Source organism: Sarcophilus harrisii, chromosome 1 (genome assembly GCF_902635505.1).
Source record: "Sarcophilus harrisii chromosome 1, mSarHar1.11, whole genome shotgun sequence".
NCBI lineage: Eukaryota > Metazoa > Chordata > Mammalia > Dasyuromorphia > Dasyuridae > Sarcophilus > Sarcophilus harrisii.
Window position 1 is genome coordinate 28,298,876 of NC_045426.1, and position 27,266 is coordinate 28,326,141.

General features: G+C 44.3%; 2 protein-coding genes across 4 annotated transcripts in view; one reads left to right on the top strand and one right to left on the bottom strand.

Annotated features, from left to right (window-relative positions):
• Positions 1 to 21,108, top strand: part of SLC25A26 (solute carrier family 25 member 26) — a 141,204-nt gene extending 120,096 nt beyond the window's left edge. For all 3 annotated transcript variants that reach the window (XM_031953685.1, XM_031953692.1, XM_031953701.1), the window contains 4 exons: positions 5,984 to 6,053; positions 11,802 to 11,866; positions 13,297 to 13,370; positions 19,934 to 21,108. In XM_031953685.1, coding sequence (XP_031809545.1) covers positions 5,984 to 6,053; positions 11,802 to 11,866; positions 13,297 to 13,370; positions 19,934 to 20,030 — 306 coding nt within the window. In that variant the 3' untranslated portion in view covers positions 20,031 to 21,108. The remainder of the gene's footprint in view (positions 1 to 5,983; positions 6,054 to 11,801; positions 11,867 to 13,296; positions 13,371 to 19,933) is intronic.
• An 806-nt stretch (positions 21,109 to 21,914) lies between these two features.
• The window catches only part of LRIG1 (leucine rich repeats and immunoglobulin like domains 1), a 128,638-nt gene continuing 123,286 nt past the window's right edge, over positions 21,915 to 27,266 (bottom strand). The window contains exons 15-19 of the mRNA XM_031953708.1: positions 26,831 to 27,250; positions 25,968 to 26,093; positions 24,682 to 24,819; positions 23,387 to 23,656; positions 21,915 to 23,218 (exon numbers count right to left, since the gene is read on the bottom strand). Of these exons, the coding sequence (XP_031809568.1) occupies positions 22,947 to 23,218; positions 23,387 to 23,656; positions 24,682 to 24,819; positions 25,968 to 26,093; positions 26,831 to 27,250 (1,226 nt within the window). The 3' untranslated portion in view covers positions 21,915 to 22,946. The remainder of the gene's footprint in view (positions 23,219 to 23,386; positions 23,657 to 24,681; positions 24,820 to 25,967; positions 26,094 to 26,830; positions 27,251 to 27,266) is intronic.

Sequence of the window (27,266 nt, forward strand, 5' to 3'; positions counted from 1 at the left end):
AACAGAACTCTAGCTCCACAAACAGTCCCTCCTAGAGGAACTTTTTCTTACTTTTTCCCCTTCTTGAAGTGTGAGGTGAAACCTCAGAATTCTCTTGGTTTACATTTCTATTAGTAGTGAGTTAGAGCTATTTTTCCCATATTAGTGCTATGTGTGGATACTGTTCCATTTATAAATAAAGTCCTAATGTAAGCAGTAGTTCAGGTCAATTCAGATCTTCTGTCTGTGTGATATTTTCTTGGAATAGGAGGTGCTGCTGTCAATATGGCAGGAGCAAGGCACCTAATCCGTCTAAACTTCAGACAATTCTCCTTGATTCATCTGATAAGTCATGCAGAGCTTCCAGCCTGAATTAGTGGAGGGAATTAACTAATTGATGAAATCACAGGTGTTTGACATATATGTATATTTTCTCTTAAAGCATCAATGGAATTAAATTTTAGCTTATCCAAATCAGAGTACTTGAAACACACACACACACATACACACACACACACACACAAGACGTGGGTTCGAGTTCTTCTGAAATATACTAACAATATAATTCTACACAAATCACTTAACTTCTCAACATTCTATACAATGATGATGATGATGACTATTATTTATTATCACTTTAAGGTTTCTTTATCACAGTAGACCTGTGATGGTTAAAATCTCCATTTTAACAGTGAGAAAATTAAGGGTGGGGGAAGTTCTATGACTTGTCTAACATCACATAGGTAGGCTATGTAAGGCAAGCTCTAAACTTGGGTCTGGAGCTCTATCCTCCACACCACCTCGCTGCCTTTAAGATTGTTGTAGAATAATTTCAGACCTGCATGGGAAGGGAGAATTTTCTCAGGAACAGTTGGAAGTCAGAAGTGCAAGGGGCCTCGGAGCCAAATTAGCCCAGCCTACATCTCAGTAGGAATTCTCCCTGCAGTGTAGCTAGTAGGATATGATAGGGTAGATAATTTTACTCTGTGCTTGAAACCCCCAGTTAGGAGGCCCCCAGGACTTGCTGAAGCTCTTGAGAATAGTTCTGTTAGGAAAGTTCTCATTCTGTTAACCTGAATCCTGTCTGTGTGTGGCTTCCATGGGGTGCTCTAGTTCTGGTTTTGACCACTAGAAAATAAAATTGAACAAATCAGCATTGATTGGCTGGAGAACTTACCTGAGGGAGAAGGGTGGGTACCAGAAATCAAGACACAGACAGCCTTAAGACTTTGCATTACTAGGAACAGTTGAACTATGTTGGGATGTTTAGTCTAAAGAAGAGATTAAGAGGGAGGGCCTATCTTAGCAATAATTAGAGTCAAAACTACCATTTATTTAGTGCTTTTAGGTCTGCAAAGGGCTCAGATATGTTATCTCATTTGATCCTACTGTGGTCAGATATTTCTAGGTCTTTCAAAGGGAGAAAAGATTAGACCTACTCTGGAAGGAGAGGGCAGAAGCAGGAACAGTAGAGTACAAAAATGCAGATTTTGCCTGAATGTAAGGAAAAGCTCCTTACCATTTTGAGTTGTTCAGAAGCAGAATGGGCTGCCTTGGGAAGTATTGGATCACCCTGACTAGAGGCTTGTTCGGGATGTGAAATTGATTTTCTGTTCATGGATCCCTATTGAATTTCACCTTATTATGTTCAGCATAGTGCTCTCACTCATCAAGGTCTTTTTGGATGCTAATTGACAAAATTCCAGGTTAGGTGTGGTGTGAATTGAAAGGCTCTGAGGTTCTTCCAGCTCTGAGATCTAAAACCCCTCTTGCACACGGCAGTCTGTTGCCCACATACCTGAAGACAATCCTCGTGTCCGCTTTTCTTCAGGTCAGAAGCACTGTATTCCATCTCCAGATGCTCAATTTGGTTTCCAGACTCCTCATGCCATCCTGGGCGTTCTCTGCTCATGCACCAGCTTTTCTGCCTCCTTCCTGAAGGGCAGCTCCCAGGACTGAACCCATAGCCTGCCTGGGCCAGGTCTCGGCGCTGTGATTGCCACCTTCTCTCTGGACACTCTCCCCCTCCTGGGGCCTCACCATACACTTTTTACAGAACTCTTTTTTGTTGCCCGCTCTATCAGAGCCCAGAGTTCACAGGGAGCTGAGGTCAGTAAGGAAAGAGGTGGATTGAAGTCTGTTGGAAGAAGAGAATCCCAGAAAGGGCCATAGCTTGTCCAGGGCTAGTGGAGATGGTAGCAGCTGGGGACGGAGAGAAGGCAGAGCTGCTTCTGCTTCTGTTTTCTCTGCCAAGGAGAAGGCCTTCTGCCTTGGAAATGGCTGGTGGGGAGTGCTACCCAAGATAAGTAGGATGAAAGGGAGAAAGCACGAGCTAACCATGGCAGGTCTAAGTCCCCTCCTCCAAATGGACTGTCCTTGGGTAGGGAGCGATCTGGCGACTCCCAGAGACAGGGGTCCAAGGGCCCAGCAAGGCTCAAACACGGGTCCTCTGGCCCCAGATCTGATGCTTTTTCTTTCTCCTTCTGCTTTTCCACAAAGGTTAGGAGAGGTCTGAGATTATCCGTTTAACAAACGGCACAACCCTGTGTGGTGGTAGTGTTTTGTTGATCCCAAGTCCAAGCTGATGTCTTGACTTGCAAGTGAATTGGATATGTAAGTGGGACTGAGCTGTGTAAATTCACCAGCCCTGGTCTCTCCTCCAGAATCATCAGAGTCCAGTGAAGAAATGGGTCAAGACCACTGATGATGGCCCTGGATGCAGCGGGAGCCCTTAGCCTTTTTCATGCATGTTGTATTTAAAACGGGAACCATAAATATGTCATTGCTTAAAGCGTCAGATCCCTCAGCATTGCTGGATGAATTAGATTCTTCCTTTCAGCCTGACCCTCTTTTTTGTTCCATCACACTATAGATCTTTTAACCCTGTGAACCTTGGCAAGTGATAGCATGGTTCCACTCTTCATAAAAAGCATCTTTTAGAAATGGACTCCAAATAGGCATTTTGAGGGACTTAGAGGCTCATTCTGAAGATGTTTTTGTAAATACCATAGCCATCATAAGTCTTCATTTGCCACATTGGAGCCATATCTGTAGCTGCTCAGGAAACATTTTTCCTGAATATGGTAGAGAATATGGTATTAGTCCCACTTTTGCTGTCCCTTTTTCTGTATTAGAATTTTTCATTCTTTAAAGTGGCATGGGGCACATTTCTTTTATTGACCTAGCCACTAAGATCCTTTTATTTTTTTTAAAGAAGCTTGTGGTTTACTTTTCTCTTTCATGTGTACTTGTAAATGAATATTAATTTCAATGAATAAAAAAAGACATACACCAGTTTTTGTCCAGCTGTCTTAGAAGAGACTTGTGTGTTCTCCATTTGGCCTGAATTGAATGAAAAGCTTTGTGCTGACTTTGCGTAAATTATTCATGAAGAGCATCTTAAGATTTTGCAGAGAATGAATGCCTCATGTTGAAGAGAAGTAAAAGAGTCTCCTTGTCTGAATGATGGCAGTTTCCCCTGGATACTAAAAATCTACTGTGTAATGATTTTTAAAAATTAGATTCAGTAAACATTTATTGTATAAAGAAAGCATTATGCTAGACACTGGGATACAAAAATAAGACATTATTCCCCATTCTATACCCTTTGTCTAATCCCTCTAGCTCTGTATTGCCCCTACCAAAACCATACTTCTTTTCTGCCTCCATGTTAGTCCTCTCATCTAGAACATTGTTGTCTTTTCTTTTAATTAAGCTTTGATTGCCTGAAAAATGCAGTCCAAATTGAAATTCCTTAGCTTGATCTTCAAGAGTTCTCCACACTCATAATATAATCCCAATCTGCCATTTTCAGTCAAAGCTCTCATCACCTCTCTGTGTATCATCTTAGGGCGGAAAGGAACTTCACAGGTCTCAGTTGACCATGACCAATCCAAACTATGGACATCCCACAACATCCTTTGATGTGATCATCTAGCTTCTCTCTGTCTAAAGCTTGAGACCACACTGCACTGTGTTCTCACTGGGACCAAGGAGAACAGGATTAATCCCTCCCTTACTCTGGGCCCTGTGTTTTCATTAATGAGATCTAGGTGATATTAGTTCTTTTATCTGCTATATCACTGCTGGCTCACTTGAGCCACTTTCTACCCATATCATCTATACTCTATACTTGTGTAGGTAATTTTTTTTTTTTCAACTCAGCTGCCAGGAGATGAGATGAGGAGGGAGAGAAACCCAAGCCTGAAGCACAGCCATTTAAAATGCCAGGGGTCATGAGAGAGCATCATGGGCAGGGAATAGCAGAGAGGCTAGTTGTTACTGAATAGCAGAGGCTGTGGGATTGAGGTAGAAGGCCTGGTGAGGAGGCCAGAAGAGCTTTGGATACCAAACAGTTAATTTTGTACTTGATCTTAAAGGTGATAGGGAGCCACTGGAGCTTTTTAAATGTGTGTGGAAGGGAGGAAGGACATAGCTTGGAGATCATGGTTAGAGTTGTGCTTTTGGAGGTTATATTTGACAGTTGAGTTGAGAGTGAATTGGATCAGGGAGAGACCAAGTTGCAAGCAATTGCAATAATCCCAGCATGAGGTGATAAGAGCCTATATTCCGAGATTGTGCTGTGGTGGGGCAGAGAGTGGGACATAGGGGAGAGACATTATGAAGGCATAATGGACAGGATTTGGCTATAGACTGGATATTGATGTGTGCTTTCTAGAGCCTCCATGCTAGGGTGCCAAAATATACCATCCGGACCAGCTCTCTGGAGGAACTCGAGACCAGCCCAAGTACTTAGTCTTAGTGGAGGGTAATGAGGCGAGACTCCCGTGGATGGCCAAACATGGAATCCGTTTATTCCAAATTCTCTCACCCTTATATACTTTAATATATGTAGCTATAGCAACACTGCACATGAGCTAACTATATATTATGCATGCAGGACCACATCGAACAACTTGCTATTGTGTGTAGATGACTCTTTGCCACCTAGTATCCCTCTGCTTCAATCACAGCACAGGTTGTCACCCCCCACCCCCCACTTCTCAGGAAGACCCAGAGCCCTTAGAGATTATGGGGAGCCGAACCAGACATTATCAGCAGGTTCCCTGTGGGCTGAAGGCTCTTGTCCCTCACCCAGAATTCCCCCACTATCTGTGGCCCTCTACAGAATGTGGTAGGGTGAGAGTGAGAAAGCAAGGATGATACCTAAGTAGGGGCCTGAAAAACTGGCAGGATGCTGTGCCCTGGATAGTAATAGGAGATATAAGAAGAAAGGAGTTCTGGCAGAAAGGTAGGTAAGTTCAGTTCTGGACATGTTGAATTTAAGATACATATAAGACATTCAGTTTGATCTAATCTATCTAATTGATTGATTTGATCTTTCTAAAAGGCAGTTGGACATATGAGTGAGGAAGTTAGGAAAGATATTAGGGCTTGACAGGTAGATCCGAAAATCATCAATGTAGAGATGATAATTGAATCTATGGGAGCTGATGAGATCATAGAGCAAAATAATCTTGTGGAAGAAATGAAGGGTGTTCAGGACAGAGTCCTGGGTCACCTATGATGAGTGAGGTGGGAGTGATGGAAATTGTTTTGTCATCATTAACAACCTTGTCAACCAGTTGGGTCGATGAGAAAGGACTTCCATGTCCTTTAATATAATAAAAGAGAATCCCACAAGACTTTTCCCAGTCCCTGTCTCAGTGCATATGCGGTTTCATTTATTTTTATTAGGGTCATTTGGACCATATCTAGAAAATAGTTTTAAATGTTTCCCTGTATTGAGGTTTAACAAATATATTTTTTAAAAATCTAGTTCCTGAAATTGGTTTGTTTCATGTACAGTAGAGACATATTTCCCACTCCTTATTGTTTTGGTAAATGGTTAAGTCCTTGGGAAAAGCACTTATGACATCACTAAAGAATGCTACAAAAATAGCTTCTCACTTAAGTTCCCATCCTCGGGAGTTAACCCACAGGAGGTGGCTCAGCTCGAGTCGTCGATATAATGACTGGTGTTTTCCTTTCTCTTTCAATCTAGGCTCTCTGGTCACGGAAGCAGGACCATGTGGTCGACTCTTGGCAGTCAGCAGTTTGTGGAGCTTTTGCAGGTGCAAAGGATTATATTATACTGGGAAGGGCTGAAGAGGGGGAAAAATGTGAATTCATAAGATTAAGTGTGCAAAAACATTCTTTAGAATTTCCAGTTTGTTTAGAAGAAGACCATTCCAGTGGTTTTGTTTTTTATTTTTTTGGGAGGAGAAATTTCCTGAGGAAAGGGGGAGGAAACCATTGGAAAAGTGTCTGTTCGAAAGACAGCCAATTTGTTTTCGACAAATTTCTGTGGGTCTTTTGATTTTAGTTTTGGTTTGTGTATATAAGTGTAGATTTTTTACTAAATTGGGGGTTGGGGGAGGAAAGGTCTGTCACTTGGGATCTTGCAGTTATCGAAAAAATAATTTGTCAAATCTTCTGTGAGGACAGACTTCCAATGAGCACAGGACTGTGCAGCTGCCTGCCTGCCCAAAGCATTCACTGGGGCTTTAGCAATGTCTATAGTGCAGAAGGCCATGATTCACGGTTCGGGTGACGACTTGACAGGCGGCAAGAAAGCAGAGAATCGATCTCTCCACCGGAAGGCAAAAACCATTCTCCAGAGGAGAAACGAGGAGCCAGACATCTGGACCGTCTCTAGGCCTGTGCCCACACTAAAGTGACTCCAAGGAATATGTACTGTGATACTTGCTGCTCACTGTAGCAGCACACAGATTGAGGGGGGCAAAGAGACAGTTTTAATGGGAATGTAGATGCTTAAAAGATCACACTATTATAGTGGGGGTTTATTAAGTGATAGATTTGGCCACACATTTTAAATTATGCCAAAGAAAGTCAAATTAGAATCAAAGCAGAAATTAAATTGGACTAATATTTACCACTCTATCCCTGCAGGGGAAAAAATTATAAACTGCTGGGATAAATGGAAAAATCAATATTCTGTTATGCATGCAGACTCAGCCTATCCATCTCATTTGTTCTAATGTGTCTTTCGGGGTGTTGTTGGGGATAGTCAGAGAATTACCTGGAATTGATAACAAAACCCTAAGGCTTTTGCCTCAAAGTTTGGATCTAGTCTGATTTGCTTATAAGGGATAATTGTTTCCACATGACACTTAGTTGCTGAGCTAAATGAGTTGGTGGTCTTGCTTCAGTTTCCAAGTCCTCCGAACCACTAGTGGAATTCCCATCTTCGTTGGAGGCCTCTTCATAGGCTCCAGGGACAGAGTTTGACCTCAAGTACCTTTATTCTTTAGGTTCCTCCCAGAACCAAAACTGCCCTGAGAAGCATCCACCTGCTTGAGACTTAAATCTCTTTGCAATGTCTTTAGAAGTTAAAGGCAATAACTCTCCACCCTGAACAAAACCTGCATTTGAAAAATACCTTCTGGTTATTGCTTTATGATTGTTACAACCAGAAAGAAATAGCTAACCAGTGACACAGTTTGTACATATATTTCATATTATTAAATTACCTTTTAAAAAAAAGAAGAACAACTTTGCACAGTAGAGTCCATTTGGGGAAATGGCCTTAGTTTGGAAAACCCGAGTTCCCATTCTGCCTCAAACAGATCCTGGTAGTATGATCTTGGGCATGTCATTTATACTTTCAGCATGCTCAAGTAACCCTCTGAAGAGTGCGTTGAAAGGATGTTGAGCTGTATTTGTGGTGGGAGTCTCCTTCCCCAGGGTTGCCTGAACCAAAGCCCAAGTGTGGATTTTGACAAGTCTCCAGGTAATCTTTTTCTGTTTAACTTCCTGGAGAGAACTACACTTAGACAAATCACCCTCTCTTAGTTTTCTGCAAAAAGGCAGTAGATTTAGAAGGTCTTCTCTGGATTTGGAAGTCTTTGGGCTTGTGATCACAACTGGATCCCTTTAAATCTGGTTTGATGTTAGACACCAAAGAGCAAATAACTTGAAATGAGTGCCCTCATTGGGCTAATAGTCAAAGAGTGCACTGAGGAGGGAAGTCTTGCCCTAGCAAGATACGGAATAATCTGGGACCATTTTGAAGTTCCCTTTAATCTGAAAATGTTCCATATTTTGAATAACTGCTATTCTAGAGCACTGTAGGAATTACAAAGGCTAGAGAAGTGAACAATGACTAGCCATCTTTAGAGAACCCTTTTGAGGTCTGACATGTTTATACACTCTGCCTTCAGCCACTACCCATAAATGGTCAGAAAGACAGTGGAGAAACCTGCCTTTGGATCAGAATCCCAACTTTTCCTGTCTATGTGTGTGCTTCCAAATTTAAATTGGCTTAAATCATTGCAGATGAATTGCTCTCTCGATGCTCAATGCACTCTTTCTTTGCCATGCTTATACTATGAAATGTTTGACCACAGATCTAAAAGTCTCTTTTTGAGATTGAGACGTTAAAGACAAAGTATTATCTTCCAGATTGACCAACAACTAAGAGATAACGCTCCAACTTAGCATTAAAAACATAAAATTCTAATATGGTTTTACTAAACTTTTGCCATTCTCAAGTTTTTGCCCTAAACTGGTAAAGATAGCACTAGCTTAGATTCCCTGGTTATCTGAGAGACAGCATGAATGCAAGTGCTTCTGCACTTTGAAATTATAGAAGCAGGTAGAATGTCCAACGTGTTTGAATAAACAAATACCCATTTAAATAGAAGATATTCCAAGCCTGAACATCTGTTGAACGGCCATGTAAAGAAGATGGATGAAGATCTTCTTTTATCTTTTATTTATTTTTGACATTCTTTTCTTTTCAAAATTTAAGTTCCTGATTCTCTATTCAAAATTGGAATTGGTAGTAAGAGAAGACTAAAAGTATACATACTTAAGAAAAAGATGGGAAGAGATCTCTCTACGATTGAGATTTGAGAAGGTCTTCCTCCACTGCTTTAAAAATTTTTTTATTTGGAAACCGAGTGGATGCCCATCAGTTGGAAAATGGCTGAATAAGTTGTGCTATATGAATGTTATGGAAGATTATTGTTCTATCAGAAACAATCAGCAGAATGATTTCAGAGAGAACTGGAAAGACTTACATGAACTGATGCTAAGTGAAGTGAGTAGAACCAAGAGAACACTGTACATGGCAACAACAAGATCATACAATGATCAATTCTGATGGATGTGGCTCTTCTCAACAATGAGACGATTCAGGCCAGTCCCAGTGGTTTTGTGATGAAGAGAGGCATCTGTACCCAGAAAGAGGGCTTAGTATAGATCACAATATAGTATTTTCACTTCTTTTGTTGTTGTTTGCTTGAATTTTATTTTCTTTCTCATTTTTTTCCTTTTTGCTCTGATTTTTCTTGTGCAGCAAGATAAATGCCTATATTGGATATATATTTACCATATTTAACATATGTTGGATTACTTGTCATGTAGGGGAGGAGGTGGGGAATGGGGGGAGTGGGAATTGGAACACAAGGTTTTGCATGGGTCAGTAGTGAAAAATTATCCTTGCATATGTTTTGAAAATAAAAAGCTTCAATAAAATAAAATAAAATTTTGTTTTATGGATAGGAAATTCCAGCTTTGATGGAAAAGAGAGACAGGTTGCTTTTTGTAGGGCAGTATTTCACAACCTCATTACATTCCTAAAAATTATTAAGAATTCCAGAAAACTTTTGTTTATGTGAATTATATCTATTGATATTTGCCATGTTTGAAATTAAATTTTCATAATAATACTAAAATTAAAATATATTTGTATTGTTATGAAAATAGTTTTAACCTTGCAGACCATCTGAAAGGGTCTGGATAACACTAATGCTGGCTCTTGAGTCATACTTGGACAGTGTGTGGAGCAATCAAGCATCTGTACGTCCATGACTACTAAGAATCAGTGGGGGACAAAGTTACATTTTAACATCTCACTTCTCCAGACTTGGTCTTTTTAAGTAGTCTTCTTAACATTTACTTAAATTTGACTTTAGCAAGTAAACGAAGAAAATATGTTTTATGTGTCATTTGAAAATTCTAGTGAGATTTATAATTTCTAACCCGAATTTTTAAGAATTCCCCGTTTTAAACCGTAACCAAAATGTTAACATGTAACTTTTCCTTTTAGTATAGTATACTTGATTAATAGATTATAGACTATTATAACTAATATAAAACTCTTGCAAAAATTCTATGTAGAAGTTTTGTTATGGTTTGGATATATTCCTTGAGGTCTTGGAGGAGAGCTTGATTCTACCAAGCTAGAAAAATTCATATGGGAGCCCAGCAATAGTGTTATCCAGTCAAGCATTTGCTCTTCAGACATTCTTCATTTCTCTCTTCTCCTTCAAGACTTTTGTTCTTGTTGTTGTTGGGGTTTTTTGTTTGTTTTTTGGCAAAGGTACTGGAACGGTTTGCCATTTTCTTCTCCAGTTCATTTTACAGATGAGAAAATAGGACGAAGTGGCTTGCCCAGAGTCACACAGCAAAGACAGATTGGAACTTGGGAAAATGAGTTTTCCTGACTTTAAGCCCTGCATTTCATACAGTGTAGTGCCATCTAGTTGCCCTTCTAGTCAGGCATATTGAAAGTTAATCACTAGGAAAGGCTGAAATTATTTTGGCTTTAATAAGAAAAGGGTGGTTAGATGGATGGATGGAGAGAGAGACAGAGAAACAGACAGGATAGATAGGATGGATAGATAGATAGAAAGAAAGAAAGAATAGATAAACAGGATAGATAGATAAGAAACAGATAAGGTGGGTGTATGGAGAGAGAGAGAAAAGAAAAGAAAAGAAAAGAAAAAAGAAAAGAAAGAAGAGGGGGTTGGGGAGTGAGGGAGGGAGGGAGAATAGAAGCTCTTGTACCACCATTTGTTATAGAAGGTGAATGTTCATTGAAGAACTTAACCAAATAACAGGGTCATAGAGACTTGGATCTAGCAGAGACCTTCTGAGCCCAGTCCTCTCACTTTTGTAATGACTTGCCTGAGTAACATCCCAGGCCCTTGAACTTCAGGATCAGGAACAGAGGATCTTTCCTCTTGACTACATTCCTCAGCATCTGATTTCCCAAAGGATTTCAGTTGGAATCACAAGACTTGACATTTCTGTGTAAAAATAATCATAGAAGATGTCCAAAAGTATGCCATAAAATATGGTTGGAGATAAAGAAACAGAGACCAGAAGTTTCTAGATTAATTAGAAGCATCACACATAGACATCATGATGGATTTAAAAGTGCAGGATATACTAGCTTCCAAAATAATATCATTAAAAATAAAATTCACAATATTTTTTTTTACTGTTGATAGTATCTGATATTAACATTACAAATTTGTTTGCAAAGCATTTTACAGATCTTATTTAGTCCTCAAAAATGCTGCAAGATAGGTACTAGCACCAGTTTATAGATGAGGAAACTAAGGCTTAGGGAGGTGAAGTGATTTGCCTCATGTGCCGTAACTAGTAAATGTCTGAGATGAAATTCAAACCCCATTTCTACAAATAAGAAGTCACCATATCTAGAAGACCGTCCTCACAGACCCATATGGTATTTTATAGTTTTTCATACATAACACTTTAGAGTCCCCACCATATCCTTGTAAACAGGTCAGGTATCTTTATCTTACAGAGAAGAAAATGGACCCAGTCACCTGGTAAAGGAGTTCTGGAGCTGGGCCCCATCTTCTGACTTCAGTCCAGTTCTCTGTCTAGTACCTATAAGCAAGATCTCTGATATGATCTCAGATAATCAAATTATTTTGACTGAAAAAAAAAAGAAAATTTAAAAATAAATAAATGAAACTATGTATTTTGGTGAATCGGGAAGTAGGGGAAGGGAATGTAATCAGTAAACCATCTCTCTCTTTCAGGTGGATTTGCAGCAGCCGTCACCACACCTCTTGACGTGGCAAAAACAAGGATTATGTTGGCAAAGGTAAGAAGTGAAAGAATGTAATTTTGAAATGACACGTGCATAGACTCTGATGATTAATGACTTTAAAGCATTTTTTCATATGGTATTGATAACTTGGAATTCTTCCTTTGAAACTTTTCCTGTTCACATCTTCTGAACATTTATCTCTTACAGAATGGCTCTTATCCATTTGAATCTAGTTCTTATACATCTCGGATATGAGACTTTTATCAGAGAAACTTGCTACTAAGTTTTTTTTTTTTCCCTCAGTTATGTTTCCCTTATAATTTTTGCTGAATTAGATTTGAATAATTTTTTTTTCATTTTTGATGATCAAAATTGTGCATTTTATCCTGATTCTCTCTTATCACAAACTCTTCGTTTCCATAGAAGCAAAAAGAAATGTCTTCTGTGTCCCTTACATTTGTTTATGATGTCCCCTTTTATAGTTGTCATATATTCATTAGGAACCCAAACACTGCGACCAGGAACTACATGACACCTTTCCTGAGCCCCTAACTGTAGGTGCCCACCTTTGTTTGTATTTATTCCATGTTTCCTTATTATTCACATATGTGTTGTCTTCCTCATTAGCCTGTAAGCTCCTTAAGAGTGGATTAAGAGGATTATTTCTTTTCATGTGTGTATTGTAGCTCCAATGTATGATCCCATGTTTGGCACATGGTAAAAAACCATTAAATGTTTGTCAATTGACTCACTGGGCCCTCATCATGTCTCTTTTGCCTATTGAAGGAGAAGTGAAACTACCCTGTGCTTTTTGCCTGGCAGGAGGCCAGGGTCAGTTGTGTGACCTGGGAAAAACCTTCTAAACTCTCTCAGCCTCAGGTGCCTTTTCTATAAAATAAGAAAGCTTAGGGCTTATGGTTAGACCATGGATAAGAACCCTTTATTCTATTGAAAATTCCTTAAAAGTTTTTAAAAATTTGTTACTCACTACAAATTGAAGGTAATATCATTGTGTGCCATTCCCCTTAATTACAGCATTTCAAAATTCATAAATAAAAGTCGGTATTTAAAGTTAACAAGTTATTTTTTATGAACCGCATATGTTGTGTTTGTCAGTGAAATTGATTTCAACCTATTCAATACATTATGTTTCTTCATTTTTGAAAAAAATTTATGTTCCAAATAACCTGGGATTTCCTTAAGATGTTTGGTGACTATTTATTATTTCCCTATCAAGGCTCTTTCAACCTGTAGAATCCTTTTGGTAACTTCCTGTTCTAAAAACCAAATAGAGACAAATAAGGGGTGTGTATGTCTGTGTGGTATGGATAGGCTCATGACTCTAACCTGGTGCCTTCTTGGACCACCACGCTGTTTAAGGAAGTGCTCTCCTTAATCCGGTCTGACTTTGTTTGCAGGTGCTCTGTAGTGAGGAGGATTTATCAAGCATTGAACTTGGGGGTTTTTATGTTTTTGAAATGCAGGTGGGTTCTCACACTGCCAGTGGAAATGTTCTGTCTGCCCTGCTCGAGGTCTGGAAGACACAAGGGATCTCTGGGTAAGGATGCCCGCTGCGAACATTGCTCTTGTCCACAATGGAGATATTCCTTTCCTCCTGCCTTCTGTAATTTCCCATCTCCGTCGACAGTGTTCTCCTCCTTTCCCACATTTGGATTCTGTTTATTTGGCAAGGCTTAAATTGACATTGGCCTGACTTAGAAGCATTACGGTGTGCCATGTGGATAATTCGTAGGGCTAACTGGTTTTCTTTTTCTCCCTCTGTACCTGCCTTTCTCCTTTCCACTCCCTTCTTCCCTTTTTCTCTCCTTCCCTCTCTTTCTCCCACGCTCCCTACTTTCTGTAGAGAGCACAATCATCCTTCCAGACATCCTGCTTCTCAGCTGTAGAATAATCCTCGGATATGAGACTTTTATCAGAGAAACGTGCTATATGTATACTCCCTCTCTTCCTCAGCCCCAAGATCCAGACCATTGCCAGATTTTGTTGATTCTACCCCAATATCTCCTTAATCTGTCTGTCTTCTTTACTCATCTGCCTCCCTGTCACCTGGACTATCCTGTAAACGCTTCCTTTTCCAGTCCCTTCTCTCTTCACGTTCCTGCCTGTGGCTCATACCCAATTGTTCTCAAAGGGACTTTCTCACTTTATTTCATAGATTCTGCACTAGAGCCCAGCTGTTCTGTGAATGGTTCCCCAAACACAACCCAACTTGGTGTTCCTCTCCTGCTCTGTTTCTCCCTCACTAATCCTTCCTTGGGGCTGCTTTTAATGATCTTTACCTTCCTTCCAGGGGAGGGGAAGGTGCCCTGTTCTCTGGGAAAGCTTCCTTGATCCCTCCATGCAGGTTTTAGTCCTGCAGTGGAACATGGGCTCGCTGAGAGCAGGGACCATGGTGTTTTTGTCTTTGTAACCATGGCCCTTCATAGTTCTAACTTATGGAGGCTCAGTCAGTGTGTGCTGAAGTGAAGAGACTTCCAAATCTCTTTTTTCAGTGTTGAGTTCTAGATGCACACACATCTCCAACAATAACCCCCACAGTCTGCAACTGAGCCAGGTGTCTGTTCCTTCTTGTGACTTCGCATTCATCCATTCTCCCATTTTGAAGGCTTGAGCATTCTCTCTGGCCCTTCTTCCAGTTCTCTGACCTCCCACATCCACGTATTTCCCATGTTGACTTCAGCTTCTATTATATATCTTAACTTTCTCTTAATTCCCATTTCCTTTTCCTACCACAATCCTTCCTTTCCACCAGTTGGGCCTGTTAGAACAGACTTCTAACAGATCTTTCTTCTTATTCTGTCCATCTCCACGCCCAGGATACTCTACAGGGTGGGTAGAGCCAATTGTCCCACACCTTGGTCTAGAATCCTCGGCAGTTTTGGGAGAGATCTGGTTCTTCTCCATGTGTTATATGCCAGCTGCTGCGCTAGCTTCAGGGAATACAGGCAAAGAGCGCCTGCCCTCAAGGAGCTCGCCATGTCAGGGAGGAGCTAACAAACAAGCAGGTATAAAGCCGGCTCTGTGGAGTGTTTCAAAAAGGAACATGGCCAGGGAGGGCTTCCTGGAGCAGAAGGGACTTTTAGGACATTTAGGCCCTCTGCAATCCCCTTCTTTCCAGTCTCACCAAACCCTGCTTCCTTCCTCGTACTGTCTCTTCCTTTTGTGCGTGTCCTTCCTGTCCCACTTCTGTGCAGTTGTTCACATCAGAACCTTCCTTTCTTTCTCTCTCCCAGCCATTCTTTAAGGCCCAACCTCATCTTTCTCTTTGGACCTCATGATTTTGCCTTTTTAATGGATTTCCCTCTTTTACTTTATATTATAGTGATTTGTCAATAATATTATAGTAATTATAGTGCATCATCCCATATTTAACTGGACTTTGATCCAATGACAGTGGCCTCCTTGTTTTTCCCCCAAGCAGACCCTCCATCCCTTGACTCTAAGCATTCTTTGTGGTTGTCCCCCAAGCCTGGAGTGCTCTTCCCTCCTCCGCTCTAATTGCCGACTTCCCTGGCTTCCTTTAAGTCCCAGCTAAACCCTTCCTTCTAAGGGAGTCTTTCCCAATCTCGCTTGATTTCAGTGCCTTCTCTCTCTTCATTATTTCCTATTTGTAGCTTGTTTGTACTTATTCGGCTAGCTTGTTTCCCCCATTAGATTGCATTCTGTTTGAGGCCTTTCTGTATTCCCCACACTTAGCACAGTGCCTGGCACATAGAGGTGCCGAATAAACACTTGACGGAAACTCAAGAGTTCTGTCCTAAATGAACTTTGAATTTCCCCAAGATCCTCACTCACTGCTCTGCATACAGAACATGCTTAATGAATATTTGGTGAATTAAGTTGGACTACCCAGCACGTTGTCTGAATACATATGTTGGTCCCTGTCCCTTTGGATTATAACCAATCACAAACAGATGAACTTTATTGCCCCATTTGTTTGTGTGATAAAACTACGCATGTTGATGGTCAAATCCTAAGCGGTCTTTTTGCTTATTGAGTCCATGTTTCCTGAAAAAAAACTGAGCTGCCAAGTATTTCTATTCAGCCAAGCAGGAAGCCTCTGAGGAGAGAGGACACGTGGGGGCACTGCAATCATCCGAGGGCCAGCTCTCAGAAGTCCAAGGGAGAGCAAGGGGGCCGTCATGAACTGGAAGGTGAACTGAAGAGGGCTCTTTGGACTCTCCAATTCATAACCAGAACTGCTGTAAATTGGGATGGCCAGAGGGACAGAAAAAGCCCTTTCCAGCAGAAGAGCTCTTTTTCCATGTTGGCACTTTGCATATCAGCCTTCCCGATCAGCAGGACGGATAGCCAGCTAGCTGGTCAGCTCCTGCCCATCAGTCCTGGCCCCCTCCTCACAGGTGGCTGGCCTTTGGGTCCCAGTCTGCTGGGCAGGAAGCACAGGTTCTCCAGCAGTCAGAGCCCAGAAGGAAAAAGGCCTGAGAGCAGCATCCTCTTCTGAGCCCAGACCCAGAAATGTAACTTCTTGGTCTCTTCTGCATCCACCAGAGAGGGACAACAGATTGGCTAGAATCGGCAGCAGAAAACAGACCATAACAATGGTCTGAGATGAGTTGGGAAGAGTAAAGCTAAAGCAGATGTGGGGGAAGGAAACTGGGGTAGCGAAAAGTGCCTGGGAGCCTGCTGTGGGGCGGTGGGATTCAGGAGGCCTCCAAGACCCAGCTTAGCCCCGACTTGCTGTGAGAACCTCAGGTCTCAGTGTCCTACTCTGTACAATTGAGGGGGGGGCCCTCAAGGAGTTCTCAGATCTCTCCTGGCCTTGATGAACTAATTTGCTCATCCATGTTTCCAATTATCATTCAGTTACCCCGAGCCAGATAAAGTTTCAGGCCGCTCCAGGAGAGGGACCTTGGAGATCAGCTCCATGTGATGCGCTCGGCGAGTGCTGGTACCAATCTTCAGTTCCAGACTGTTCACAAGGGGCAGCAGCGTGGTCCAATCACGAGCGGCCCCCGGCACTCCAGCTGGACGAGTGTTTCTGCCCGTTCCCACTGGAAGACATGGTCCTTGGCACGCCTGTATAATGGCGAGGGGAAGGAGTTTCTGGGATTGGAGTCTGGAGGGGGTGTGAAACCCCCGGCCCTGCGCATCCCTCACTCTGTGACCCGGCCTCTCTGGGCCTCCGAGAGCATAGCGGTTAGGGTGGGAGGAGCTGCCCATCTTCACTGAGATCACCTTCTGTTTGTCCTGAGAAGCAAAGAGCCCATGGTTGCTTTCTTGTTGAGGGGCTGTTGGAGGGTGCGGTGGACAGACCCCCACCCTGAGGCAGGAGGATTTGAGTTCAAATCCAGCCTCCGAAACTTGCCCTTCCTAGCTGGGTGAGCCTGGGCAAGTGCTCTGAAAAAAAATAAAAAGAGACCGTGTGGCAAAGCAGATTGGTCAGGGTTCCAGTCTCTCCCTCTTCCTCTCCAGATGATCTCAGACTAGTCATGGAACCTCTCTGAGGCTCCTGAGTGTTCTCATCTCTAAAATGGGGATAATGGTAATGGTGATGGAGATGTAGGGGGAGACTGTCCTTACCATGGTGGTCTACACTCTGGTTACTTCGGTTCTTTAAGCACCATAAATTGGTAGAGCATTGGCCTAGGGGCCCAGGACCGGCCCTGCCACCCTCCCCACGTTAGGGCTTGAGACAGCTCCCGGAGCCTTGCTGCATCGTTCAGACCGACACAAATGCCTGCTGGCCCTCCCCAGGTGTGGCTCCCTATGGGTAAAAGCCCTTTTCAAACTGGCACATCCTCTTCAGATGTCAGGTCCGAGCCCCAAAAGCACGCCTGGATCTGCAGCTGGACGTGTGGCTGGCGTCCCGTGACCTGGGATGGCTCCTCTGGAGTCCGGTCTGCGTCAGGAGCTCCCCCGTGGTTTGTCCTCTTCACCTGGACTGAACAGGGCCCAGGCAGGCCCAGTGTTAGCCTGGCTCATCTTCAGCAGAGTCTGGTCCAGAACTCTGCCAGGATTCTGGAGACCGGGGCTTCAGCCACTCTTCCCTCCCCCCATCCTGACCCGGTTGGCATCACTTAAAGCCAGTTCCCCGATCCCTGACACCGATCCGCCTCCATGTGACAGGACACCATGCTGTAGAGACGGGGTGAGGGGTCCATTTGCCCTCAATGAGCATTTGTGCTGGCGCCTTCAGCCAGATGTTAAACTTAGGCTTCTTCTTGGAGGGGGCAGGTTATATTTACAGCAATTTTTTCAGCCTCTTGTCACCTTTTTTGTGAGTTGTTAACAAGCATTTATTAAGCGCTTACTGTGTGTCAGGCACTGTGCTAAACCCCAGGGATACAAAGAAAGGCAAAAGCCGGGGCCTTAGCTCTAGAGGAGCTCTCATTCCTGGGGGGTTGGGGAGGGGGGCGGCAGGCAGAGCGCCGTGTCCGTAGGAGATGACTGGGGGTGGGGGAGGCACCTCGGAAGGAAGGCCCTGACGCTGCAGGCCTGCCCCGGCAGCTCCACCAGGCTGCGGCACCGGGGCCCCTCAGAGAGCTGGGCCGGGACATGCCTCGGACAAATTATCCCAACTTTAAGGCTGTAATTATGATAATAGGCCCAATTGTCATCTAGCGAAGCCATAAAACGTTTCCATCTGTGGGTCTGCCAGGCAGGCCCAGAGCAGCAGATGTCCTTACCACCAACCCCAAAGGAGGCCGCGGAGAGCCTGCCGGCCTCCCCACGGACTCGCCCACAGGCCGCAGGAGAGAGCCCGGCAGCCCCTTGTAGAAAGCAACAGCCCTGGGCAGCCCGCTCAGAGCCAGGCCTTCCATGGGATCCCAGAGAAGGGAGCAGCACCTGATGCAGGGCTCCCCTGCCTCCCTGTGAGGAGGCTGCTTCGGCCTCTAGAGCGGGGCCTCCCCCGCTGCTCCCCCCACTATGGGGCTGCACTCCTTCAGCAGACCTGAGGAATAACCTGTGCCTTGAACCTCCTCCTCTCAGGCTTCCCTGGTGCGGGTCTGTTGCCTCCCCTGCCATTCTTTGGGTGACTTTAGAACCTTTGAGATCACATGCAGTTTTGTTCTGCTCACCGGCTTCCACCTTTTCCCATTCTGTCTCTATACTCGTTGCCAAGTCTATTTTATATTTGGCCCCTAAGGCCTAAACTTACCTGGCAAGCCACCTGGAGTGCCATGTGTTTATTTAAAGCGTGGAGGCACTGTGCCCCAGAATTTAGTGGCGAATAGGAGGGTGGGGAGAAGGGTAAGGGTCTTCTAATGGCCTGGAGGAGTTACCAGTCAGGAGTCAGAAGCCTCCCAGGGCACAGACAGGAGGAGTTGGGGAAGAGGGACTGACCCAGAGCCTCCCTGGCCATTTTTAAGGAAAAGCAAATGTTCTGTTTAAGCGGGGCTTGGTTCTCAGCCATCTCCCCGCACCTCAGGGCCGAACCAGGAGCATAGTAAGGATGTGCCGTCCAACACTGTCTCCTGGTTATTTCTAACGAGGATGGTGAGTGTTGGGCAGCCCGGTACATCTGCATCTGTTAATTAGTTTAAAAAAACAGCTGACTTGCAGAATAGGATTAGACTGCTCTTCCGGTAAAAGGGCAGCATGTGAACGGTTCAATGTGAGGGAGCCATAAGAAGGAACCAGATCCAGTTCTTGGGGAAAGGAGGTTGGGAGGAGGGAAGAATAACCAAAAAAACCTAGTTTGCCATCAGAGGAGTGGCAGAGAACAGCTGGAAAAAAAGACAGTGGCATCCCGATCCTGATTGTGCGGGGTCCCAATTCAGCCCGGTCTAGGCCTCTGGTCTGGTCTTGGGCCCTGTCGTCCCTTCAGCCTACGAGCAGCTGCCATGGGGAGCTTGGCTGAGCGGCCAAAAAGTGGGCAGCTGAAGACCCTTACCCACAGAGGGAGGCTCCTGAGTCAGTTGGCTGGGCTGAGGCTTCACCTCCAGGGCCAGGATCCAGCTGAAGTAACTCCCAGTGCCATTCAAACCCTCAAGTGGACCAAGGGTCTGGCTTCTAACATCCCTGCTCTGGGGTCCTCAGTAAGCCGGGCCTAGGAGATTTAGGAAGTCTGGTGGGTGCCATCTGTCCCACAAGTGCCACTTACCACCCCTTTTTTCTCTCCCCCACCCCATTTTTCAGATTATTTGCAGGCGTTATCCCACGAATGGCAGCAATCAGCTTGGGGGGTTTCATCTTTCTTGGCGCTTACGACCAGACACGCAGTTTGCTGTTTTAACTTGGCGAAGCAAACCCATGAATCATCTTCAAAGGCCGAGCCACCCTTCTTTCCAGAAGACACGTGTTTCCCACGTCCCCCGTGCTCCCGTGCATCTCCCCATCTTTGTGTGAAGCTGAGGCTGGAGCCTTGCAGCAAACTTTCTAGGATCTGGAAATCCAGTCTTGATAAAATTACATTGAAATGTCCTGTCCATGGGGTAGGCTGAACCAGGGGAAGTCATTTATGTCACCCAAAGCTTCCTGAGGGGATCCTTGGCCCCATCTTCCACCCCGCCGCTAGTGAACAAATCATGACCCGGAAGATCTTTCGCTTCCTGCCACCTGAGTCTCCAGACACAAAGAAAGTCCATTTGTTTGGGGTTTGATTCCTTTTGTGAAAGTTTATAGCTTTGTTTAGACTCACAGGTGCAGAACAGACATTCTTGCTCGGCAATCAGGTCCATGGCTTTAATTGCCTTCAGTTTTCCCTTATAAACACGCAGTTGTTCCCTCACCTACAGGTTGAACGGCCAGCCAAGCCAGCCAGCCTTTAGGGTACGGGATCAGCTCTGACTATGGGGGAGAGGAAGTCTGTTCAACTGGAGTTCAGAAGGGTCGGGTCGGTCTAGGGGGTCTATGTCTAACCACTGCCGCAAATCAGTGAAGACTAAAGTGCTAGAATTATCCAACTGAACAACTCTCCTGGTACCATAGAGCGAAAGTGTGAAACTGCGTCTGAACGGACACACTTGGGTCAGTCACAGAAATGAGACCCTTTAAGCGGGAAAGGCCTGTGCCAGGCATGGAACTTATCGTTCTGTTTGGCAGCTGCGGCTGCAGCTCAGATCTTAGCCAAGTAGCACTTCTGCGCCATCACCACTGCATGGAAAACCCTGCTTCCTCCACCGAGAGGAAGAAAAGGCCTCCCCCCCATCCCCACCCTTCTCCCCGAGAAAAGTTCAGATCAACCCAGGAAAATTAATATTTATAAATGAACCTTTATTAAAAGACACTTCAATGCCATTTGTTAGACACGTCAATATTTTACATGTTTTTCAACGTACAACATTGTACCAAATTTTCTATAAATAAATAACTTTGTACACAAAAGCCATACTTCCTCTTTCACATTGCCTCTCAGAAGCAGCAAATTCACATATTTTGTGGAAGTAACATGAGACAGTTAACTGTCAGAAGATAAAAAAGAAAAGATTCTTAATGTGACACATGTGCTGACATTTTGCAACTGTGATCAGGCATTCAAAAGCACAATGAAAAATGTTCTATCCGTAACATTGATGCCCTGCTTTGACCTAACGTTTATTCCAGGGTTTTTCATTGTTAGTGGAGTTTCGATGAAATTCGACGTATTACATGTTGGCACTCAACATAGGGAGCCACCTGTCTCAAAAGTGCAAAGAGAACCTAGAAGCCAGTAGACAGGCAGCTGGCAAGGTTACGGCCCACACCCCGGCCTGGTGTTGGTCCAATTGAGGCCGTGTACACACGTGGGTGTGCACTCGCTAGGAAGCAACTAAGTTCTTTTGTTAAGACCCTGAGGAGAAATGAATTCTCCTTCCTTCCTATTTTCCCCCTAGTCCTATCCCTCCTATTCCTATCTCCCCCTACCCTCCCTCAAAAAACAAAAAACAAAAAAACGTTTTTCACCAGGGCCAATATTTTGCAGTTTGTATTGTTCAGTCTTTCAGTTGTGTCCAACTCTTTGTGACCCCCCCCCCCTTTGGGGTTTTCCTGGCAGAGATACTGGAGTGGTTTGCCATTTCCTTCTCCAGCTCATTTGACAGATGAGGAAACTGAGGCAGATAGGGGTAAAGTGACTTGCCCAGGGTCACACCACTAGGAAGTGTCTGAAGCCAGATCTGAAGTCAGGAAGATGAATCTTCCTGACTCCAGGCCCGGCACTCGTATCCACTGTGCCACCTAGCTGCCCGATCTCATATTAGCAAAACTAAAATTAAAATAGTGAAAAATCATCCACAGGTACCAACACCAACCGAAGCAGCTTTTATATAAATTAAAAAAAAAAAAAAGGATTCATATCAAAATCATAAGATACTGATCTGTTATACCACATCTGTTTTATTTAGGGTGAATTTGGAGACCAAACTGCCCACTTACATTATTTGCCAGTGGCAGATTTGGGGCACGTGGGATTAAAATGAAGGGCAGGGCCAGTTTACAGAAGGACTCGGGAACTTAGTGTGTGTAAAGCAGAAAAGTGATTCCCTTCATTATTTTACACCCCGTGCCACGTTTACCCATTCATGTTGAAGGTGGGTTTTAAGATGGGCTACAGCATTTAGAGACAGTCATAAAATGGCCTCTACCCCCAAAAATGCCATTTCTGAACAGAATGAAATCGGTCTTGTGCGGTGAGTCCCGGGGCAGCTCCCGGCCCCACTGGCTCATTTACTCAAGACTTGTCATTTCCATTGACCCTCTGACGTGCAATACAAGGTAAGGGAGGTTGGCGCTCAACGATCCAATTGATACTTTGAAACAAATGTGGTTTTCATTGATGCACGTTTCATTCATGCATTAAGGCACCAGGATCATTTTCCTCAAAAATTTGAACAGCAACCTGGTATGGAAAACAGTATCGCCCAAACTATAAGATTTCACTCCTTTAACCATCATGCACTAAAGATTAAAATAGCCTCTGGAAAAGATAGATTTATATATATAATATATAATATATATATATATATATATGAAAACTCTTATGTACACTTGTATCAAATACTTTGTCTTCCTTTTGTACATAATAGTCTTTTGCATGTGTGCTTCAGACACAAGTCCGCTTTCCAACTCCCGACTGCCCGTGGAAAGTACAATTCTGTACAATTTCAGGGATGTGGGTCTCTCTTTTCCTGTGCAAGACTGATAAGGGTTCCCGAGTTGAGGTAGCCAGAACCTAGATATTTGGTACAAAAAGTAATGGCACATTTCTCTGTACATGGAAGCTTCCTTGTGGTGCTGTAGGCTCACGACTAGAGTCACAGGGCTTGGACAGGTGTCCGTTGGGAAGAGAAGACTTAGCTTGGGCTTCATTGCCAGGGAGTTCTGGGAAGCTGGAGGAGGTGCTGGAAACTCCCGCAAGGGCCGCCCCTCTTGTCCCCAAAGGCAAAGGGTGCAAGACTACAGACTCAGACTCGGAAGATTTTCCTAAATCGTTTAAAGAGCCTCCTATGGAGAAAAAAAAAAAAAATCACATCACATTATGTTCCCATTCATCCCAGCTATGAAAACACCTCCGAATTCCTGGCACATGGTCATGATTTACAGGGAATGGAGTACGATCAATCCCTTCTTCAAGGAGACAGATGAGGAGGAAAGAAAAAGTGAAACGCCTACCATTGTGGTCAAGAGGCTTTTGGACACCAGAGCCCGGCATTCTGTCGTGGTTACTGGGGTAGAGAGAGTTTCCACTGCCCTCTGGGTGCGAGCCAGCAAGAGGACCGTTGCTCTGGGGCAAGACCGCCTCATGCAGCAGGGGGTGTTCTTCTTCACTCTTACTGGGCTCTTGGCTGCCCCGGGTAGTGTGCAGAGGATAGGAGTCTCTGTCCTTGGAATAACTGGGGGCGTTATCCCCCAAGTCACTGCAGACAGCCGGCGCGCCGTACTCTGAGGAGGAGAAGAATGTCAATTTATTACAGGGGCAAAGGGTTATTTTGTTTAACATCCTCATTAAGAAACCATTTGGCACTGTCCCATTAAATGCAACCTAAAATGGTGGAAAGCAGACCCATTGGAGCCTACAGAGATAAAGGAGAGGAGCTTTATTCTAATTCCCAGGATTCGATCTGCAGCAACCACAACTTCCTCATCCACATCAAAGGAAGTTTGGGTATTGAAACAGTAACCAAAAGCATAGAACAGTCAGACACATCAAAAAAATCCTGAATTTGGACCCTTGATCTTTACACAAGAAGAAATCGAGCTATATACTAGATTAAAGGCACCTTGTGGAGGAGACAACACTAAAAGTAAGTGAAGAGCCTTGGAGGGCTGTTTGAGGCCCTGGATCACACAGCCAGGGTGTCACAGGTGAGACCTGAATTCAGGTCTTGGCTTGGAGGTTGGCTGGCTACCTACCCTGCCCTGTGTCTCTTAGAAACTGTATCCTGGTCATTTAGGAACGTTGTTATAGAATCACAAAAGCAGAATGCACCATGTGCATTTTTTTAAAAAATATAAGCAGAGAACCTGCCATTTCATTAATCTAAAGAACTCCTCCTTCCTACTCTGGGATATAGGAACTCCCTCCATCAATGTCAGTGATCACAGTTGATAGTTATTTGTTAATATAGTTGATAGCTTATTTGTTAATAAGCCTTAAGGAGCTAAAGGGAGGATGAAGTGACTTGCCCAGGAGCATATGTGTCAAAGGCAGGACAAACGCAAGATAATCAGCATCCATTAAGTGCCTATTCTGTGCTAGGCACCATGGCTAAGTGTCTGGGCTCCAAAGAGAAAGAAAGGACAGGCCCTGCCCTCAAGGAGCCATTCCCGGCTCAGCGCCATCCACTATCCCACTGTGGCCTCTTGCCTTTGTAATCTATAGAGACCTACACTTGTCATGAAAAAGAAATGGTCACCATACACCTTCATCTGATTTATTTCTGTATTAGAAATGTAATGTAATCTACCTGTTTTATCCGGATTAAACGCTCCATCAGCTGTTTTCCACACATCTTTGTTATGTCCTATACATAGTTTTGGCTGCCTGTAAGCAGGCCCATGAAGGTCAACATCTGGATTCAGTCCTACATCACGCTGACAGACACCTGCAACAACAACCACCAACAGTATCAACAGCACGGTCCTTTATGTGCTGCGTAGAAAACTTCTATTTTAAGAGTTTAATGGAGACATCAAAGCAGGCAAGGTGACTGAAAATAGAAGTTAATAACAGAAGAGAACAAAAAAATAAGAAAGGCTTTAGAATGGGCAAGGAAAAGGAAACACGGGAGGTTTAAGTAAGAAAGCCATTTGTTTTCACTATTAAGCTCAAAAGATCACGGAAAACAACTATTCAAAATCCTGGTGGCTTTTGAAAATGAATGGAAAAAAACAGAATGGGGAACTAGGAGTATACAATATTGAAGTATTTCCCATGATTAATTTTTATTAAAGAGATGGTTCTCTGTGTGGAGGAGAGCAACCCAAAGTAAAGGAAGGCGGATACCAAGAATATGGACACTCGTCTTAGCAATGAGCACTACAGGAATAAATGGTAGACCCAGAATCAAGAGATTTGAGTTCTGAATTCACAGAGCTGTGTGGTTCTGGAGAACTCACTGTATTCCTGGACCTCTCTCTCCCACTCTTAATTCTATGTTTAGATACTAATCTAAGCAGATTTACTTTTCAGATACTACCATCCTAAGTCCACAGTGCAGACACATTACACATCAGGCCCTGCATATGTGAAATGGTTTCAGCTTTGTAAGGGACTTTGTAAGCATTAATCCCTCCATCTCCGGAAGCCCCTAGAGAGACACATTTAAGTATCACCTTCCATAAACTGACTCCTCCAGTTCATAGAGTATGTATTAATTTATAGCATCTTGAATTGTACAGGAGAATGTAACCTCCTTGACAGCAGAAACCCTTTCACTTTTGTATCTTCTGTGTTGGTGTCCAGCAGGTGTTCAATAAGTTCCTGTTGCATTTGTCCACCAACGTGGGGTTTTGTGTGGGAGTCAGACTGCCAAGCCAATAGGAAAGCTCACAGCCCTGCTGGACTCTCCTCGAGATAAAAGGTCCTGAGTAGACGCCTATCTGGCTCACTCCTAAGGCCACGTTTTAAGATGGACATCATCACTGACTCTCCTTGGGAACTGCTGCCAGAAGGCATGAGATGGCTCTCCCCTCAGAGAACCCCTAGGGGACCTCGCAGCCCTGGGTACCAGATCCCAGACAAGGGCCATACCGTTACTTTCTAGGTGTCCGTTGGCCTGATGGCCCCCCTCGGTTCTGACCGTTGCTTCTTGTCTGTCTGAGAGTGTCCCCTGAGAAGACAGGTAACTTGGTACGTCGGGGGGAACAATGGTTTCATCTGGAGAGAGAACAGAAAATTACAAATTAAAACTCCCCAATACTACAGCTCCTATAGACAACTCGGGCTTCACTCTGAAAAAAGGGCTACCCCAAAGGGAAGGGGCAAAAAATAACGGGACGACCGAGTGGAGGAATCACAGTGATCTTAAGCACCACATTCTGAGTCCCCCCATTCTTGCTCAGTCACGTTTGGCAAGCTTGAGTTACGTCATTCCCCAACCTGCAACAGCAGCAGCAGAGGCTACAAGACCATCATGGCGGCTAGGACAGACTGAAGGCAGCCACATGGCTGAAAAAGAGCTCTCCCTGCGAGCAGTCACAAAGCAGAAGCAAGTCCGGCACAAAGGGCTTGTCCTCCCATCGAAAGGACAGACCTCATCCTGGGAGTCCAAGGCTCGACTGTAAGCTTTGTCACCTACTATCCGGCGCTTAGCTCAGCGCCTGTGCACAGTAGGTACTTAACTGGCGCTGAATACAAAAGGGAAATAAGACTCATCCAAGCAAAGTACGGGTCCCCTGCTATTCCAAAACCCAGAAACGGTCTAAAATTGAAACTTCACGGCTGGCCAAAAACTACATCTGGGCCCTTTTGGAGATTTGAGAATTGGCAAGAGTCCGGACCTGCTCACGTTCATAAACGTGTGTGAGAAGAGGCGTTTACGAAGCCTCCAGCCTCAGTGCCCCGAGTTAGGTCCGCCCCATGTGCCGCCATCCTGAAAGCCCGGGACCACTGACCTGTGTTGGTGACGCTGTATTCCTCGCTCTTCTTCCTGGTTTGGTAGATGATGCAGACCCAGACCAGCGAGGTCAGCACGATGCTGCACACCACGGCAATGGTGAAGATGCCCACGGTGGTGCCATCCTTCCTGCAGCCCGGCGTGGGCAAGATGCTCAGCTGGCTGTGGGCCCGCTCCGTGCCCAGGGCGTTGGACATCTCGCACGTGTACCTGTCGGCGTCCTCCGGCACCACGCTCTGAATTATCAACAGCTGGTTTCCAGGAGTGAAGTGGTGGCGGTCCGAGACGCTCACGGGCTGATCCCCCTTCAGCCAGGTGATCCGGGGTGGGGGGCTCCCACCGGCTTTGCACTGAAGAGCCACCGTTTCTCCAACAGCTGCCACGCGGTCTTCTAAGGGGATCACTAAGGATGGGGTTTCTAAAAAAGAGATTTT